General features: G+C 38.8%; 2 protein-coding genes across 5 annotated transcripts; one reads left to right on the forward strand and one right to left on the reverse strand.

Moving 5' to 3' along the window:
- The first annotated feature begins 1,577 nt into the window (after positions 1-1,577).
- serhl (serine hydrolase like) lies at positions 1,578-10,262 on the forward strand. 4 transcript variants are annotated; one of them, XM_060860627.1, is made up of 13 exons: positions 1,578-1,618; positions 1,853-1,913; positions 2,389-2,538; positions 2,974-3,087; positions 3,296-3,337; positions 4,160-4,179; positions 5,242-5,316; positions 5,490-5,599; positions 5,692-5,771; positions 6,608-6,642; positions 7,068-7,144; positions 8,948-9,029; positions 9,128-10,262. In XM_060860627.1, exons 2-13 carry the CDS (start codon positions 1,856-1,858, stop codon positions 9,272-9,274), a joined length of 990 nt encoding a protein of 329 aa, XP_060716610.1. In that variant the 5' UTR covers positions 1,578-1,618; positions 1,853-1,855; the 3' UTR covers positions 9,275-10,262. The 4 variants fall into 4 exon arrangements, with proteins under 4 accessions (XP_060716610.1, XP_060716609.1, XP_060716611.1 ...); XM_060860626.1 differs by having other exon boundaries at positions 1,590-1,618; positions 1,849-1,913; XM_060860628.1 differs by having other exon boundaries at positions 1,590-1,618; positions 2,363-2,538.
- A 43-nt stretch (positions 10,263-10,305) lies between these two features.
- LOC132839579 (insertion element IS630 uncharacterized 39 kDa protein-like) lies at positions 10,306-11,403 on the reverse strand. The gene is made up of 2 exons (XM_060860631.1): positions 11,193-11,403; positions 10,306-10,940 (listed from the first exon to the last, which is right to left on the reverse strand). Exons 1-2 carry the CDS (start codon positions 11,400-11,402, stop codon positions 10,350-10,352), a joined length of 801 nt encoding a protein of 266 aa, XP_060716614.1. The 5' UTR covers position 11,403; the 3' UTR covers positions 10,306-10,349.
- Between the last annotated feature and the right edge of the window lie 6,510 nt (positions 11,404-17,913).

Raw genomic sequence — 17,913 nt, forward strand, 5'->3', positions numbered from 1 at the left:
CAAGGCCCTTAATCCTCAACTGTTTAGAATCAGAATCAGGTTTATTGACACACACAAGGAATTTGGTTCCAGCTGTTTGTGACTCTCAAATGTACAGACATAAATAACACTATACTATACAATACAGACATAAATAACACCATACAAGACAATACAGACATAAATAACACTATTCTATACAATACAGACATAAATAACACTATACTATACAATACAGACATAAATAACACTATACTATACAATACAGACATAAATAACACCATACAAGACAATACAGACATAAATAACACTATTCTATACAATACAGACATAAATAACACTATACTATACAATACAGACATAAATAACACTATACTATACAAGACAATACAGACATAAATAACACTATACTATACAATACAGACATAAATAACACCATACAAGACAATACAGACATAAATAACACTATACAAGACAATACAGACATAAATAACACTATACTATACAAAAAATAAAGTGTGGGAGTGCATATAACAATATTGTGCAATATTATGTTTTTGTACAATATATAGCAGCAGTAGTGTGTGTGATATATACAGATGATGTGATGACTGACAGATCTGATAATGCAGTACTTATAGATATGAAGCAGGGAATATAATTACGGTGAGTTGTTAATCAGGGTGATTGTCTGGGGAAAGAAACTGTTCCTGTGTTTTGGAGTTTTGTGTTTTGGTTCTGTAGCCCCTGCCAGAAGGGAGGAGCTGAAAGAGGTTGTGTCCAGGGTGCGAAGGGTCAGTGGTGATTTTTCCTGCCCGGTTTCTGGTTCTTGTGTCGAATAAGCCCTGGGGAGTGGGCAGGGGGGCACCAATTATTAGGTGTATAAATTAAAATAAAATGTAAGCCACTCTGAATAAGGGCCTCTGCCAAATGTTAGTATATAGTATGACTTATTTTGTAATTTTAACACACTATTTTGTCCCATTTAGAAATTTTACCACTCCACTTTAGTACATGTGCAAACAGTTTAGTTTGTTTCTTTATGTAACACAATACAGTCTGGTACAGTATCTTCACACATTATTTTGTACATAAATGCTTTCTGTTTAATATGAATTTTTAAGATAAGATAATCCTTTACTCATCCCTGGGAAATACTATGTAATATACTATATAGTAAAGTTTAATATGGTATTTTTAACATTTGATTTAATACAGTTTAGTTTGCTTTTTAATTACTGTACAATACAGTACATTTTCATGCAGCTTTTTAATTGCCTAGCATGGTAATGTTTACAGTTTATTATGGCGTATAATATTATAGAGTTTAGTATGATGTTTAAACCTAATGTTTACAATTTACTTTCTTTTTGTATACTATACAAATATATAGTACAGCATTTTCCCATGTGGTATGAACGTTAAACATACTGTTTTTAAATGTTATTAAATTGAATATTGTGAAATATATATACACACTAAATTATAATATTTAGTTCAGCTCTTTAATTTAATTCAATTTAATTAACTATCACTTAGCATTAGAATTAAACTGAGTGGCTTTTATTTTACATCTTGGAGTTATTATTTCTGACTTCCTTCAGCTCGTAATTCCTGAACTAGTTGTGTGACTTTCCAGGTCAGAGCTCTTGTTTTTCCCCCTTACGTTGTTCTCTAATGTTAGAGGATCTTTGTGTGTGTTGCTGAATGTCTCTGTCTGAGTCTTTAACCTTTATTAATGTACATACATCTCTTTATACTGAGCAGTTTATCTTCAGGTTCAGTAGGTGTTTAAATGCACAACGCAAGTGTGTAACCGTGGTGTGTGTGTGTGTGTGTGTGTGTGTGTGTGTGTGTGTGTGTGTGTGTGTAGAGGATGCTTCAGTCACTGAAAAGTGTCAGACAGTTGGCCATGTCAGCAATGAAACAATCAGGTGAGAGAAATCACAACAAATCAAATCAGAAAAATTAATGCATCCTTTTTAGATGAAAAAGGAAACACACTCCAGGATAATCCTCACGCAAATTGTATACTTTCATACACACACTGTGTTTGCAGTATGAGTGTATACTTTCATACACACACTGTGTTTGCCGTGTATACTTTCATACACACACTGTGTTTGCAGTATGAGTGTATACTTTCATACACACACTGTGTTTGCAGTATGAGTGTGTACTTTCATAGACACAGTGTGTTTGCAGTATGAGTGTGTACTTTCATAGACACACTGTGTTTGCAGTATGAGTGTATACTTTCATACAAACACTGTGTTTACCGTGTATACTTTCATACACACACTGTGTTTACCGTGTATACTTTCATACACACACTGTGTTTGCAGTATGAGTGTATACTTTCATACACACACTGTGTTTGCAGTATGAGTGTAACTGAGTGTTTTGCAGTGCCGGTGACTGAGTTCAGGATGCCGGTGCCCTGGGGTGAGATGAGAGGCCGAGTCTGGGGACCTGAACACGGTCGTCCTGTGCTCTGCATTCACGGCTGGTCCGACAACAGCGGCTCCTTTAACAATCTCATCCCGCTGCTGCCAGCTGGTGCAGTAACTTTTACATGAACATCATATAATCACCTTTTATATTTATAATTGTTTTTTAGCAGATAACTGTAAGTCATATTTATATCTGACTGTCTGATTCTGTCTGTTGTTCTCTGACAACCTGTCTGTCATATTTCTCTACCTGTCTTGCTCTCTGCCTGTCTGTCTGCCTGTCTGTCTGTCTGTCTGTCTGTCAGTCATTTTCTTTTTACTGCTTCTGTCCATCTATAGTCCTGTCTGTCTTTCTGTCTTTATTATTCTTTGCGTGTGTCTGTTTCTATCTATGCATCTTGCTGACGTCTGTGTATCAGGCTTTACCAGTCCTGTGTCTGCTTATAAATCTGTTGGCTTGTCTGTATTGTGTCTGCACCTATCTGTCTAACATCATCTCTCTCTCTCTCTCTCTCTCTCTCTCTCTCTCTCTCTCTCTCAGATTGGAGGTGTGTGGCAGTAGATTTACCTGGTCATGGCTTGTCCTCTCACAGACCTGCAGGGGTTTTCTACACGTTTCCTACCTATATTGCAGACGTTCGACGCGTCATTGAAGGTTTGAATTTATTCTCTTTTCTGTTCACTGATGAACACATCTGAGCCTTTTCCATAAGTTCTGCTTAGACGTTGTCATTTCATGATATGGATCTGGCACCGCTGTACATGCTAATGAAGATACATGTGTTTTCTTGTTTATAGTAAATATTTGGAGTTGTCTGTTTGTCTGTACTCATGGTTTGTGTATGTGTTTTGTCCGTGTGCAGCTCTGCAGTGGAAACGCTTCTCTATAATCGGACACAGTATGGGTGAGATGGAGTTTATGCTCTTTCCTACACGCCTTACACACTTCTTTCAGTCGTACTGCACAATTACTGTAAAACATTCATATCTATTTGCAGTTGTTTGACACACAGATGCCACTAGTGAACAGGAATACGGTTAGATCACATTTTGCAGATTCCTCCAGTATTAAATATTAACACAGTATAAATGAAGAAAAATAGTAGTAACAGTTAGTTCATTATATTATACTTATACCCAGTTAAACTTATATTATATAATACTTATTATTCTGATTAATAATACAAAGCTTATCTTATCTGCTGACAATTTTATCACTGTTTTATCAGTGTTACGGTATATCGGCACATTGGGATTGTTAGTCAGCGCAAGTCATTTATAGATTTCTATTATGCATTTATTTATTAATGTTTTTGCTTTGTTGTGTTATGGTTAGAAAGGACCAGGAAGCTGAAAATGTTTTTTTATTCTTCAGGTTGTGAGGTTTAAACATGAAGGACAGGACAAGCTTTATTTCTCCAGATTTCTATTAGATCTCACGGTTGCTGATGTTAGAGAATCTTAATCCTGTAGTCTGCAGTGATTCACTGAATATAGTCACTCATGCGCTGGTCATTGTTCTCTGTGAGCAGTCTGTATTTAGGTGATAGGTTGTTCTTACTATGGTTGTGACACCATGAATGTTCGTACTGTGAGTTTAATGAGTAATCGATGCATCTCTGTGTGTGGCAGATTTTTGCTTTGTGTGACCTTTTACTCCAGTTCAGTCATGATATTTTATTGATCTGTCTGTTGAACTGACTGAACTTTCTTTATTCACCATACAGGTGGGAATATCAGTGGAATGGTAAGTCTTTAATAATAATAATAATAATAATAATAATAATAATAATAATAATAATCATAATGGGGGGCACGGTGGCTTAGTGGTCAGCACGTTCGCCTCACACCTCCAGGGTTGGGGGTTCGATTCCTGCCTCCACCTTGTGTGTGTGGAGTTTGCATGTTCTCCCCGTGCCTCGGGGGTTTCCTCCGGGTGCTCCGGTTTCCTCCCCCGGTCCAAAGACATGCATGGTAGGTTGATTGGCATCTCTGGAAAATTGTCCCTAGTGTGTGATTGCGTGAGTGAATGAGTGTGTGTGTGTGTGCCCTGCGATGGGTTGGCACTCCGTCCAGGGTGTATCCTGCCTTGATGCCCGATGACGCCTGAGATAGGCACAGGCTCCCCGTGACCCGAGGTAGTTCGGATAAGCGGTAGAAGATGAATGAATGAATGAATGAATGAATAATCATAATCATAATCATAATCATAATCATTTGTTATTATTTACTTATAAGATTATTAGTTAGTTATAACATTGCATGGCATTTATTTATTTATGTATTTTATTGACATTTTTGTAGAACTACTTCAAGTTAATCTGTGTTTATTATTTGTACTGTTATTTTGGGGTCGTGTGCGGATGCTCACTTTACGAAAGGGATTTTAAGTCAAAAAGAAAGTTAGCCACAAGCTCAGACTTACTGGAGGCTCGGTTAAAAGTTTGGTCTAGTAATAAAGGGACTTGAACTACCAGAAAAAGAAAAAAAAATCTCTTTATTACAGAAGGCAGCCAACAATTTTTCGCTATATCTCCCTCCAAGCACATGCACATCTTGATTGAGCGAAAACACCTGCGAGCACTCCCTCTAGTGGTCTGGTGGGGAATAGTCCCAAAAGTTTCTGACAGATTCATTGTCATCTTTTTATTTATAACTTTTTCCTTTGGTTTAAATTAAAACATATAGGAAAATAATTAATAATAATAATAAATAATATATAATAATAAGTAATAGTAAATAATAAGTAAATGGTGCTAAATATATATATATAATATAATATATACTTTGAATTCATTTTTTCCTCCAGTTGTGTGCGCTGTATCCAGATATGGTGGAGGCGTTAGTGCTCCTGGACTCTTATGGATTTCTTCCAGTAGATGTGGTACAAACACAAGACATCAGATAAAACAAACAAATAAAACAATTGATTTGTTTTGAATTACATTAAGTAATACATATTAATATTATCTCACTGTGTAGTTTTAATGACTTACTTAAGGACAAAAATTTGGTTTCTTTTTTTTTTTTCTTTTTTTTTTGTTTGTTTTCCTGCAGAAACGAATGGGCAGGATTATGCGCAGAGGGATTGAGGAAATGTTGGAGTATGAAAAGAAATTGCAGGAGAGAAAAGAAAGGATCTACACCTATGAGAAGGCCAAAGAGAGGTAAGGAGTCCCAGTAACTCTTTTTTTTTTTTTTTGGGTTAATTATTATGTCTCTGTTTTTCTTTTTCTCATGGCTCTGCTTCTTCATCTAGACTGAAAGCAGCGAATCAGTATCTCTCAGACAAGTCAGTAGAGATTCTTCTAGAGCGAGGAGTCCAGGAGGTGGATGGAGGTTAGATCTTCCTTATGATTTGACTCCCAGGGAACAAATAGTGGTAATTGTTGATTCGGAGAAGGGGATTGTGGGTAAGGACAGCTTGTAGAACTTTGCAGGAATTATGGAAGAAGGCCCAGAGTTGTGTGTGTAAACAGGTGTGAGATAAAAGACTTTTTAACATATCGTCGCTGTCAGGCGGAAACCTCGTATGTCCAAATTTGGTCAATTTCATATTTTTTCACATATCGATGCTATTGGTCAGTCCCCACGTGGGTCTGTTATTTTTACAAGTTATTAACCAATCTAAAGTCTTGAAAATAGCTTGAGCGCAAATCTCATAACTCCATTGGACACTTCAACTGTCCACCTCTTCCTCACTCCGCGGGAGAGCTTCACGGCATATTTCTAACCCGAGTCGCAACGAATCAACACGTCTTCTGAGGTAAATGTCTTCAAAACACTGGGCTCAAAGAAAAAAAATCTTGACCCCGCTAGTTCTGGTGCTCGTCTGAGGACTTTAGCGCAAGACAATCCACTGCAACGCGGACTAAACCCTGTGCACTGCAGATAAGGTACGGCGTTTTTTTAATTTCCTGAAAAATAACGGTTTTGGAGATACGAGGATTCCGCCCGACAGCGACGATATATTAAAGTGAACGTCTGTATTATAGTGAAACATGAACTGTTCCTCTTTGTTATTACATTATCATGACCATTATACAGTGTTCTTGGGTCTGTTAAAGCAGAGACTCGAAATCTATCATTAGTCATAACTATATTGTCCATTTTGGGATGGATGGAGACATTCACTTCATCTACTCCATTTTTACGTCTTTTTTTTTCTCTTAAAGGTGTGGTGTTCACCAGAGACGTCAGAATAAACCTGGTGAGTAAAGAGTTTCATCTTTCCAACCATCCATTTTTCTTAAAATATCGAAGGCTGTAACCTAAATCCGAGACCAAATACACAGATTTAAAGTTTTGATGAAGCTAGAATGGCAAAATACTAAACAAATCAAGTTTCATGTTTCCTTTTTTTTGTCGTGTGCATAAAGTGTGTTATAATATTGCACATATTCACAGCAATAAATTGTTAATATAATATGGAAAGTATAAAACAGGGCTATCCTTAAGCAGTGTGAATGTGTGTATGTGGTACAAATAAATAAATAAATGCAAGTTTAATGATGATATAAACAGAAATATGGTTGTAGATTGTGATGGAGTTTAAACTGTATTTAGTGTTTTTGTATATTAGAGAGAAAGAGAGAAGGTTTGTTTGAAGGCGTAACAGAGTTTGGTTTCTTTCAGACTAACATCATTCGTAATACGTTGGAGCAGTGTCTAGAGATGCAGTCACAGATAACCGCTAAAGTGTTAGTGCTGCGGTGAGTCACAAACCCTAACCTTAATAACTGCACTTTACACACTACTGCACTGCACTGTGTTTATCTCCATCTGACTTAACAACAACTGTAAACTGTTCAGTCATTCATCTATTTTTAGAAATTCTTTTAAGCAGCTTGGCAACAACTAGGGGATTAGTGGTGCTATAACTGGGGGAGAATTCTGAGTGTAGATCCAAAATGTCCTACCCCGTAACCCTAACGCCTAACGCCTAACCCCGTAACCCTAACGCCTTACCCCGTAACCCTAACGCCTTACCCCGTAACCCTAACGCCTTACCCCGTAACCCTAACGCCTAACCCCGTAACCCTAACGCCTTACCCCGTAACCCTAACGCCTTACCCCGTAACCCTAACGCCTTACCCCGTAACCCTAACGCCTTACCCCGTAACCCTAACGCCTTACCCCGTAACCCTAACGCCTTACCCCTTTAACCCTAACGCCTAACCTCTTAACCCTAACGCCTTACCCCTTAACCCTAACGCCTTACCCCTTAACCCTAACGCCTAACCTCTTAACCCTAACGCCTAACCTCTTAACCCTAACGCCTAACCCCTTAACCCTAACGCCTAACCCCTTAACCCCAACGCCTTACCCCTTAACCCTAACGCCTTACCCCTTAACCCTAACGCCTTACCCCTTAACCCTAACGCCTTACCCCTTAACCCTAACGCCTAACCTCTTAACCCTAACGCCTTACCCCTTAACCCTAACGCCTTACCCCTTTAACCCTAACGCCTAACCTCTTAACCCTAACGCCTTACCCCTTAACCCTAACGCCTTACCCCTTAACCCTAACGCCTAACCTCTTAACCCTAACGCCTAACCTCTTAACCCTAACGCCTAACCCCTTAACCCTAACGCCTAACCCCTTAACCCCAACGCCTTACCCCTTAACCCTAACGCCTTACCCCTTAACCCTAACGACTTACCCCTTAACCCTAACGCCTAACCCCTTAACCCTAACGCCTAACCCCTTAACCCTAACGCCTAACCTCTTAACCCTAACGCCTAACCCCTTAACCTTTACGCTTAACCCCTTAACCCCAACTCCTTAACCCTAGCCCTAACGCCTAACCTCTTAACCCTAACGCCTAACCTCTTAACCCTAACGCCTAACCTCTTAACCCTAACGCCTAACCCCTTAACCCTAACGCCTAACCCCTTAACCTTTACGCCTAACCCCTTAACCCCTAACTCCTTAACCCTAGCCCTAACACCAAACCCCTTAAACCTTACGCCTAACCCCTTAACCCTAACCCATAACCCCTGAGCCCTAACCTATAACCCCTATCATATAACCCCTAACACCTAAACTCTATCCCCAAAACCTAACATCTAAACCATAACCCCTAACCTTTAACACCTAGCCCCTATCCTATAACCCCTACTCCATAACCCCTAATGCCTAAATTCTAACCCTTAAACCATAACCCCTAAAGCCTAACCTCTAACCCCTAAAGCCTAACCTCTAACCCCTAAAGCCTAACCTCTAACCCTAACCAGGAGATGCTGTAAACATAGAACAACAAAGCACGTCTCTATATTTTGAAGGTTACTTCATAAATGGGATTTTGAGCCAAACTTGAAAATGTCATTCAATTTGACAATGAATTTGGAAAATTAATTCTTTTAAAAAGAACATTAATAAACAGCAAGCTACAGATTTTTACTTACTCTTCTTCAACAGCCTTCACATTACATATCACTGATCACATACACATATTCTTTATCATTGGATCGGGATACACTTTGCATATTTTTGGTGCCTGGATTAATTTCAGAGCGAGTCATGGTTTAGAGAAGACTTTCCCCCAACCTGAGGAGATAGCAGTTCCTTTACTAAAGGGCTGGTCAGGAGAAAGAGTAAGTGCCTTCATCATTTCACTCATGCATTCTAGCTTTTATATATAAAACTCACTCCCTCAGCATTGTCTCTCTCTTACTCTCTCGTGGTTCTACAGAACACCATTGTGACAGTGGAAGGAGATCATCATGTGCATTTGAACAACCCTGAGAGCGTAGCACCCATCATCACTGACTTCCTGCTTTCCCAGACGTCTCAACAGATGGCTAACGAATCTGGCGTCGATCAGTCTGCTAAATTATAAAACCCTTCATCCACAGGCATACTTGTATGGACTTTTTACATTTTCAGAGATGCACATAATTACCATAGCTGGGATTTAATGCCAGTAACGGAACTCATTTTGTTCCTGCTAATTACTTTATTATTTTGTTGTTCTTGTTTTACTGTAACTGAGACATGAGCGTGTAGGTCCAGGTGGGACAGGGGGGGTAACAGGGAGGTGGTAGAAATGTAGTTCTAAACTAATATAATTAGTGTATAAAGGTATATTCAGTCATTTCTGTCCCATCTGAACTAATGCTACATATTTTAAAACTCATGATCCCTTTTTACAGTGTTCCTTCCACACACACACTAGGCCAGTTTTTTCTCACTTTGCCACCAACCTGAGTGACACGTAGTTAGAGATACCTCATCTATCTGATTGGTTGGACTTTGGTGGTCTGTATGATTTATTGTTTCACACTTTTACAGTCTATAAGAGCTAATCAATTAATCTGTCATGGGGACAGTTCATGAAATGCGTCCTGGAGCGATATGGCTTGCAATATGAGTGATGACATAACAACAATATAGGAGCCCATATGTTGTATTTTTGCAAAATAAGACACCCAACAAAGCTTCTTTTACAGTTTTTCTCAATCGATTTGGTACATTTCTCCAAACTCAGGTAACAGCTCTCAAAACAGTTAACACAGCAAACTAAACACACTCTTATGCTGGCGAAACCGTTAAGTATTCACTGCACAATGAAACACAGCATTTTATTCTAGTAATGCATTTATTAAAATTCATTATTAACATGAAAACTAAAAGTGTGTTCTCTGTTGATTTGATAACAAATTCAGCTGAAGATACACAAAGAAATAAATGAAAATACATGTTTTTTTATTAAGTTCTTTAATGAGGAGTTCAGGTGTACGACAATAAGTTGTCACCCCACACACACAAAAATATATATATTATCCAAATAAGTACATAGGTAAATAAAAAATAAAGTGATAAATGTACTGCATTCATTGAATCAATTATTTTATTGATCATGCCTCTTAATTACATCTGGCCAGAGAATTTAATCAACATCACAGAAAATATTTTCACAAGTCATGCATCGTGGGAAAAAAACGCCTTGAATGCTGTATCCATCCTTGACATGCTTGTGCCCCAGTATCTCCACAGGCCTCTTCCATCACTTGAAGAAGACTTACTTGGTTGTAAGGGATGCGATCATTTACTTTCCATCTCCAAGAGGAGAAGAATTCCTCAATTGTATTCAGGAAAGGAGAATATGGTGGGAGAAACACCATCCTGAATTGTGGGTGATTCTCAAACCACTCTCGCACTAGTGCTGAATGGTGGAATTGGACATTGTCCCAAACAACTACAAAATTCCGCACCATTTGCTCTTGATCACCCTGCGGAAAGAGGATTTCATTGAGGAGGTTTAAAAAATATAGGAGCCTTGCTGTGTTGTATGGTCCCGAGACAGCATTGTGTGCCACAACACCAGTTGTAGAAATTGTTGCACAGAGAGTGATGTTGCCTCCTCGTTGTCCAGGGACATTGACTGTAGCACGATGGCCAATCACATTTCTCCCTCTTCTCCTTTTTTTTTGAAGATTGAAGCCTGCTTCATCAATATACAGGTACTCATAATGAGTTGCACTGCTATCCAACTCCAAGATTCTCTAGAGTAAAAAAGAACACAAGGTAAAATATAGTCAATTTGTGTTTTACAGTAATGGCATTGATTGCAGTCAATACTACTGTGAAATTGTTGCTGAAGTTTGAGTTCACACTTTGAAGCAGCAGTATACATAGATATGCCTAAATCTTTTCACATATTGTAGCACGGAATAGTTTATGGACACATACTTACAATTCAGGAAAAATATATCTTTGAGTTGACAGTAAAATTGCAGTAATTGGGTTGCACATACTTGAACAAACTGGAATCGCAACTCCTTCACTCTAACGGAGTTCCTCTCAAAGGGCACTTTGTATACTTGCTTCATTCGGATAGCATTTCTTCTTAGAACACGGTCAATTGTGGAGCGACTGCATTGGTGGATATTGTGGAACAGTTGATTGTCCTGTGTTATTCTTTGCTGAATTTCTTGGAGGCGGAGGGTGTTGTTCTGGACCACCATGTCAACAATGGCATGCTCTTGTTCAACTGAAAAAAGTCTTGTTCGTCCACCTGAATGTTCTCTAGGGCTCAGGAATACTTCCAGAAAACATTGTCGGTGAACACAATCCACCATGCCATTCGCCGTTGCTGGCTAAAACTCTATAGGTCAAAAAAGAAGCCATATCTAAACATGATCCAGAAGCTCAGCCGTTTTCTCTGGACAAAGGCTCATTTAAAATGGACTGTGGAAAAGTGGAAAACTGTTCTGTGGTCAGACGAACCAAAATTTGAAGTTCTTTTTGGAAAACTGGGACGCCATGTCATCCGGACTAAAGAGGACAAGGACAAACCAAGTTGTTATCAGCGCTCAGTTCAGAAGCCTGCATCTCTGAAGGTATATCCAAGTTCTAGAACAACATATGCTCCCATCCAGAAGTCATCTCTGGGATGTGTTATTACTCGTTTTAATGACATTCATGTGTAAGAATGACGATTCACACGTGTAAGTAGAGCTAGGGTGGTAGAGTTGGGTTAATTTCCCGATTTTTTTTTTCTTTTTTGTGAAAAACTAAAGGAAGAAATTAACAGAAGAAATGATACTAACAAAGGTTCTCATCTGTCATCATCCTGTCAGTCATTGAGTCTCACAGGGAGGCTGCTCGCGCCACTCGCCTAACGTTAGGTTACTCCTGCTCTGTGCGTGCGGCTCGTGCTGAATGGAACAGACGTGTCACTTCTTAACTGTAGGGTCCGTTGTCCGACTGAGCTTAATTTATTATAGAGATGTCTTTTTCACACTGGGCTACTTGTAGGGCCAAGCCGCCAATTTAATAGCCCGGGTCTATAATGTCCACAGAGACATTTTACTGTTTACATTTTATGTTTTTTTTTCTTTATTTTCTGAACTGAACTGAAAATATGTTTCTCTTCTGAACAAGTTCTAGTATTTGTAAACCTGGGTATGTGCAAGACTGGAAAAAAAGGAGGAAACGGCTTTAAAAGATTTCACTGAAGATCCCGCTGAAGGTGGCACAGGAACATCACAGACATTTTGATAGACTGTCATAATCTGAGTGAAATAAATATCAAACACAGCTCTTTATCGTAGCTCTTTAAGCTCTTTATATATCAAACATACAGCTGTATTTGAAAAACATGAGCCTGGATTTTCTTCAGCCCTCGTGTAAACTAACTGACTGCTAAAATAAATGGGATAAATCTGTGATATGCAGCTGCCTAAAAAAGTAGTTGCTGTCTTGTCTTTTTTGTTTTGTTTTCTACAGTATTAAACTTAACTGTGCATCACCTGGACAGTTGGTTAACAAAAGCTGTCGATCTGATTTGTTTAGACCGGCGGTGTCCAATCTTATCCGGAAAAGGGCCGGTGTGGTTGCAGGTTGTCATTCCAATCAAGCAGAAGCCACACCAGAGTCTACTAAAAGCCAAGAACAACTGATTAAACAGGTGGAATCAAAAGATTAAGATTAAGACTAATCTTAATCTTTAGCAGATCTTTTTTTTTTTTCACTAATTAAATGCTAGAAGTCACTGATGTTTACGATGCAGTTTCAGTAATACTGAGGAGACTGTGTTAATAAGAACAGATGGTTAGAGCAACAGTGCTTTGATTCATCAATGAGGATAATTAGATTGTTCGGTGCAGCAAAACAGCAAATAACTAAATTGACAAAATGTTCCTCTGTCAGTTTCAAAAATTATATTTCAGCTAGAAAATGTCTCTATAAAGTTTTTTGCTGCTACTTAAATTAGGTGCAACTGTGTTTCTTGTATAAATAATCCTCAATAACTGAACTGAACTGTACTGAGAACAACACACACGCACATCAACTGTATGGACTTCACAGACCTACACCAAATACACACTCTTCCAATATATATCCATCTAACTGTTTACATGCTGTTTTGCACACTTTGCACATGCTGTCTCACATTTCAGTTGATTGCCATTTTGCACAATCCTTTACGATATCTCATATAACTGATGCTATAATAATGTGTTCATTCCAGTATTTCTGCACACGCAACATTGATTGAACATACAGTATTTATGCTGGTCGGCGCTGTTTCTGTTTATTGTCTTTTGTGTAATGTCTTGTATTTATTTGTTTACACCAGGTTGCACAGATGCACTTTATGTATCTAGGACTAACTTATTAAGTCCTTATCTTTGTCTGTTTTATGTAGCACCCTGGTCCTGGAGAAACGTTGTCTCATTTCACTGTATACTGGCACAGCTTTGTCATTTAGCAGACACTCTTATCCAGAGTGACTTACAATTTATTTACATTACATTTACAGCATTTAGCAGACGCCCTTATATACAGAGCGACTTACATTATCTCATTTTTATACAGCTGAGCAATTGAAGGTTAAGGGCGTTGCTCAGGGGCCCAACAGTGGCAGCTTGGTGGACCTGGGATCGAACTCACAACCTTCTGATTGGTAGCCCAACACACTAATCACTAGGCTACCACAGGCCCATTTCAACTGATACAACTGAGCAATTGAGGGCCCAGCAATGGCACCATGGCGGACCTGGGATTCTGATCATGAGTGTACTGCAATATATATGTATGGTTGAAATGACAATAAAAGTTTCTGTATTAAGCACATGCCTACAAACTAACTAGAACATTTTGGGGAAATAGGTTTTAAATCACTTCACATCAACAATTTTAGTCTCAGCTCAGACACCTTGGGATGTGCAGCGTTTGATATCTTTTGTATCACATGCTCCTCGTCTCTTGTGTTTAATGGCAGACTGTTCCAAGTTTCTCTTCTCTTCTATGTTTTTTGAATAAATGCACCAGACTGTCTAGCTAAAAGAACCTGATCTGATCATTACACAGTTTAAATTTTATTGTCTCTACAATCTTCTTTTGGTTTTACCAACACAACCGTGCCAACTGCACCGTTAGCTGTGTGTGAGTGAGTTTAATTTGGAGTCTCGGAAGGCAGCTTATGCAAGACGAGAAAAGGAGACTATTTTGAGAGGTAGTTTAGATGCAGAGTGGGTGTGTTTAATATAAAAACCAAGCATGCGCTATTATGCATCTTGTAACTCACTAATAATAACCGGTTATAATGACACTCTGTTTCAACTGCTGCACAGACTAAAGGAGGGAGAGAAAGCGGGTCAGAAAAACCAAAAAAAAATCCCTTATATAAGACTCTATCACACACTCACCCTTTCCTCGTCATTACCACAGCTGTTACTATAGTAACACACCCCCCCATGTGAAACGAGAATGGCACAGCCCTGATTTGGACTGAGAGAGAGAGAGAGAGGGAATGTGTGTGTTAAGCAGACCCTCAAGTACATCATCAAATCGCTGTATCTTTCCATTCACCTTCACAGCCTTCCACGGATTTTAATAGTCCTACTGCAGCCCAGGTGTTCTTATCTTCCAACCAGTGTGAATTCACACAACCAGAAGCAATACAAGAGCATATAAATCCAGGTATGTGCTGATACCAAGCATGTATGAAGTAGTGCATGCTGGATATTCATGTGCATAGGTGCCATATAAAGTCTAGTCACAATATTCTCCCTTTGTTTGTATATTTTATGGTTTAAACTGCAGTGTATTTTAGAACAAAAAAGCCTTATGATAGTAGAAAACTATTGAATAGGGTTTGGTGCTTGATACTCAGAGAGTATCATAAAATCCACTTCCCTTCATCACATTCACCACAGGATGTTTGTGGACTGGTTCGTCCCGGTCTATCTGCTTGTTTCTGTGCTGGTCCTGGCTGGGTTTGGAGCCTGCCTTTACTTCTTGGAGCCTGGGCTTCAAGATGCTCACAAGTGGAGTAACAAGTCCATCAAGCACCAGCCTTTGGTGCCCACACTGAAAACCCACAGAGATGACGACAGCAGCATGCTCATATGACAAAATGTGTACAAGGAGTCGTCAAACTGATTGGATTCAGATCAGTGATCAGTAGACGCTTAAGATGACGAGTCCAGCAAAATGTCAAGATGTTCTTTTGCAATAAGAGTTCTCTGATTGGTTAACATGAAGAATTTGACAATGAATGTGTGTTATAGAAATCTTTGAATATAGTTTAATTGTTTTTTTGGTGTACACTCTCAGAAAAAGTGATATTATACTGCACCTTTCCTTATCGCTGGGTTTTTTCTACGTAGGTATTCTACGTTCACATTACCATTTAGCAGATACATGAAAGATCTTCCTTTGACTTTGGTACTGTAATCTTAAATCTGATATCAATTGTCTAAATCAGTTAAATCAATACATCGAACCTTTAGGTGACTTTTCCCTGCATACTGTATGTACTTGTATTATGTTCTGTCTATTCCCTTATACCCTCTATGGAATTTTATTTCTCTGTTAATTCTTGTTGTCTTTTGTGAAACCTGAAGAATTACTCAAATTTTCTACAGGCATATGTCAGGATGCATATCTATAAACAGTTAAATCTAACCAGACAAGTTATCTGTGTTTCTCCCAAGACAGAACCATGTTTGTGTTCATTTAGATATAAAAAACAACAACATTTACAATAAGTATGAAAATATAAGGAGATGTCAAATAAATGTGAGACGATGTCATTTGTGGTTCAATGAATAACTTCAATAAACATGAGAAAATGTGTTTAAGAAAAGTTGACCAAGTGATTACCAATTCATACATACAGTACAAATATATTCTTTTGAATGAACTGATCCTTATGAAAAGATACAGACCCAGATATAGAGGGTGTAGTATTCTTTTCAGAAAGGTCTAGTTGAGACTAGAGGTGGTCATTGACACTAGAATTTTGTGGGACTCAGATTAAGAGTTCTTGCCAGCAGAAGGTTTGACTAGGAGCACATAATGTGTTTCCATCATCCTTAGTAACTGCCTGGTTAGGATCGCAGTGGTTTAAATCATTCATTCATTCATTCATTCATTCATTTTCTACCGCTTATCCGAACTACCTCGGGTCACGGGGAGCCTGTGCCTATCTCAGGTGTCATCGGGCATCAAGGCAGGATACACCCTGGACAGAGTGCCAACCCATCACAGGGCACACACACACTCTCATTCACTCACGCAATCACATCTCTTTTCCAGAGATGCCAATCAACCTACCATGCATGTCTTTGGACCGGGGGAGGAAACCGGACATGCAAACTCCACACACACAAGGCGGAGGCGGGAATCGAACCCCCAACCCTGGAAGTGTGAGGCGAACGTGCTAACCACTAAGCCACCCCCGGTTTAAATCAAGATAACATATTTTTTTAAAAAGTCTATGTGAAATAAAACATTTGCAATTAATTTGGAAATATCACAGAGAGATACATACAGAAAGAATCTGAATAGGTTTGACTGAACAAGTTTAATAAAACACACAAAAAAAACAGCCCAACAGAATTCACATAACTTTGCTATATACAACAAATGACAGTGCTGCCTTTCTTTCCTCCGTTTTCCCAATGTTTCTGGGGGACGAAAAAAGAAACAAAGTTTTTCTACAAGATTTTAGATTTTTATTTTTGTACAAAACATCGACAAAACAAAAGATCTATTTTTTTACACATTAAATGGCATCACAAATAACCTACATTAATACATGGGTTATGTTTTAGCCAAGGTTTTAATTCATGAGACTACAAAAATTACAAAACTTCATTGTCTGTGTCCTTTTTCATGATCTTTCGGGAGTTTCACACACTCTCCATGATTTATCAAGCATGGAGTGATGGGAGTGGGTGAGTGAGACAGCGAGGCTTTACATAAAAGGAATGGAGAGAATGTGATACTGGTACCCACCACTTTCTGTTGCTCTGTTTTTCTCTCGTTTTCTCAGTCTATCTCTCGCAGTCAGCAGAGAGATGCAGACTAACAGGTTGGTTTTAGTTCTTCTCTTTTTCTTTTGTCGTATTTGTGATATAGACTTCTTCCCATTTGAAAATGTCTGATTCTTAACCTTTGTGCATAAACTTTTTAAAGTTTGATTGAGGATCCAATTTGTGTATATATTGTAACACTGTATAAAAAATTGTACTCTATCTCAAATTGTGTTTAATGACAGTATTTTGTAACCCCTTTCACTGACTTTATCTTTTAAGTCTACTTTTGCTTGCCGTAATTTTTACTGCCTAAAAACACCCCATAACTTGCAATCACTTGGATTGTGCTTTGAACTAAACCTCACCACTACAATATGAACCAAAGCAAGCTAGACCACAGTGAATCGTCATTACTCCCTACCTCCTTTCAATGTCCCCTGTATGTCTCCTCTCATGCTGGTACAAGACTTTCACCTTGTCCACAGCGTCCATCCTCCACATCTCCTACTCGTCTCTCTCCAACCCCTCAAAATCTTTCTTCTTCTCCCTCATCCAGCTCTCCCTCTCGGCTCTCTCCGAGTCTGGTTCTTAATTCATCTTCACCTTCAAGACTTTCTCCATCTCCCCAAACTGTTTCATCATCTTCCTCTTCTATCTGTACATCCCCTTGTCCATCACCTCATCCTCTGTCCTCTTCCACCCCTGC

Source organism: Tachysurus vachellii, chromosome 24 (assembly GCF_030014155.1).
Source record: "Tachysurus vachellii isolate PV-2020 chromosome 24, HZAU_Pvac_v1, whole genome shotgun sequence".
Taxonomy (NCBI): domain Eukaryota; kingdom Metazoa; phylum Chordata; class Actinopteri; order Siluriformes; family Bagridae; genus Tachysurus; species Tachysurus vachellii.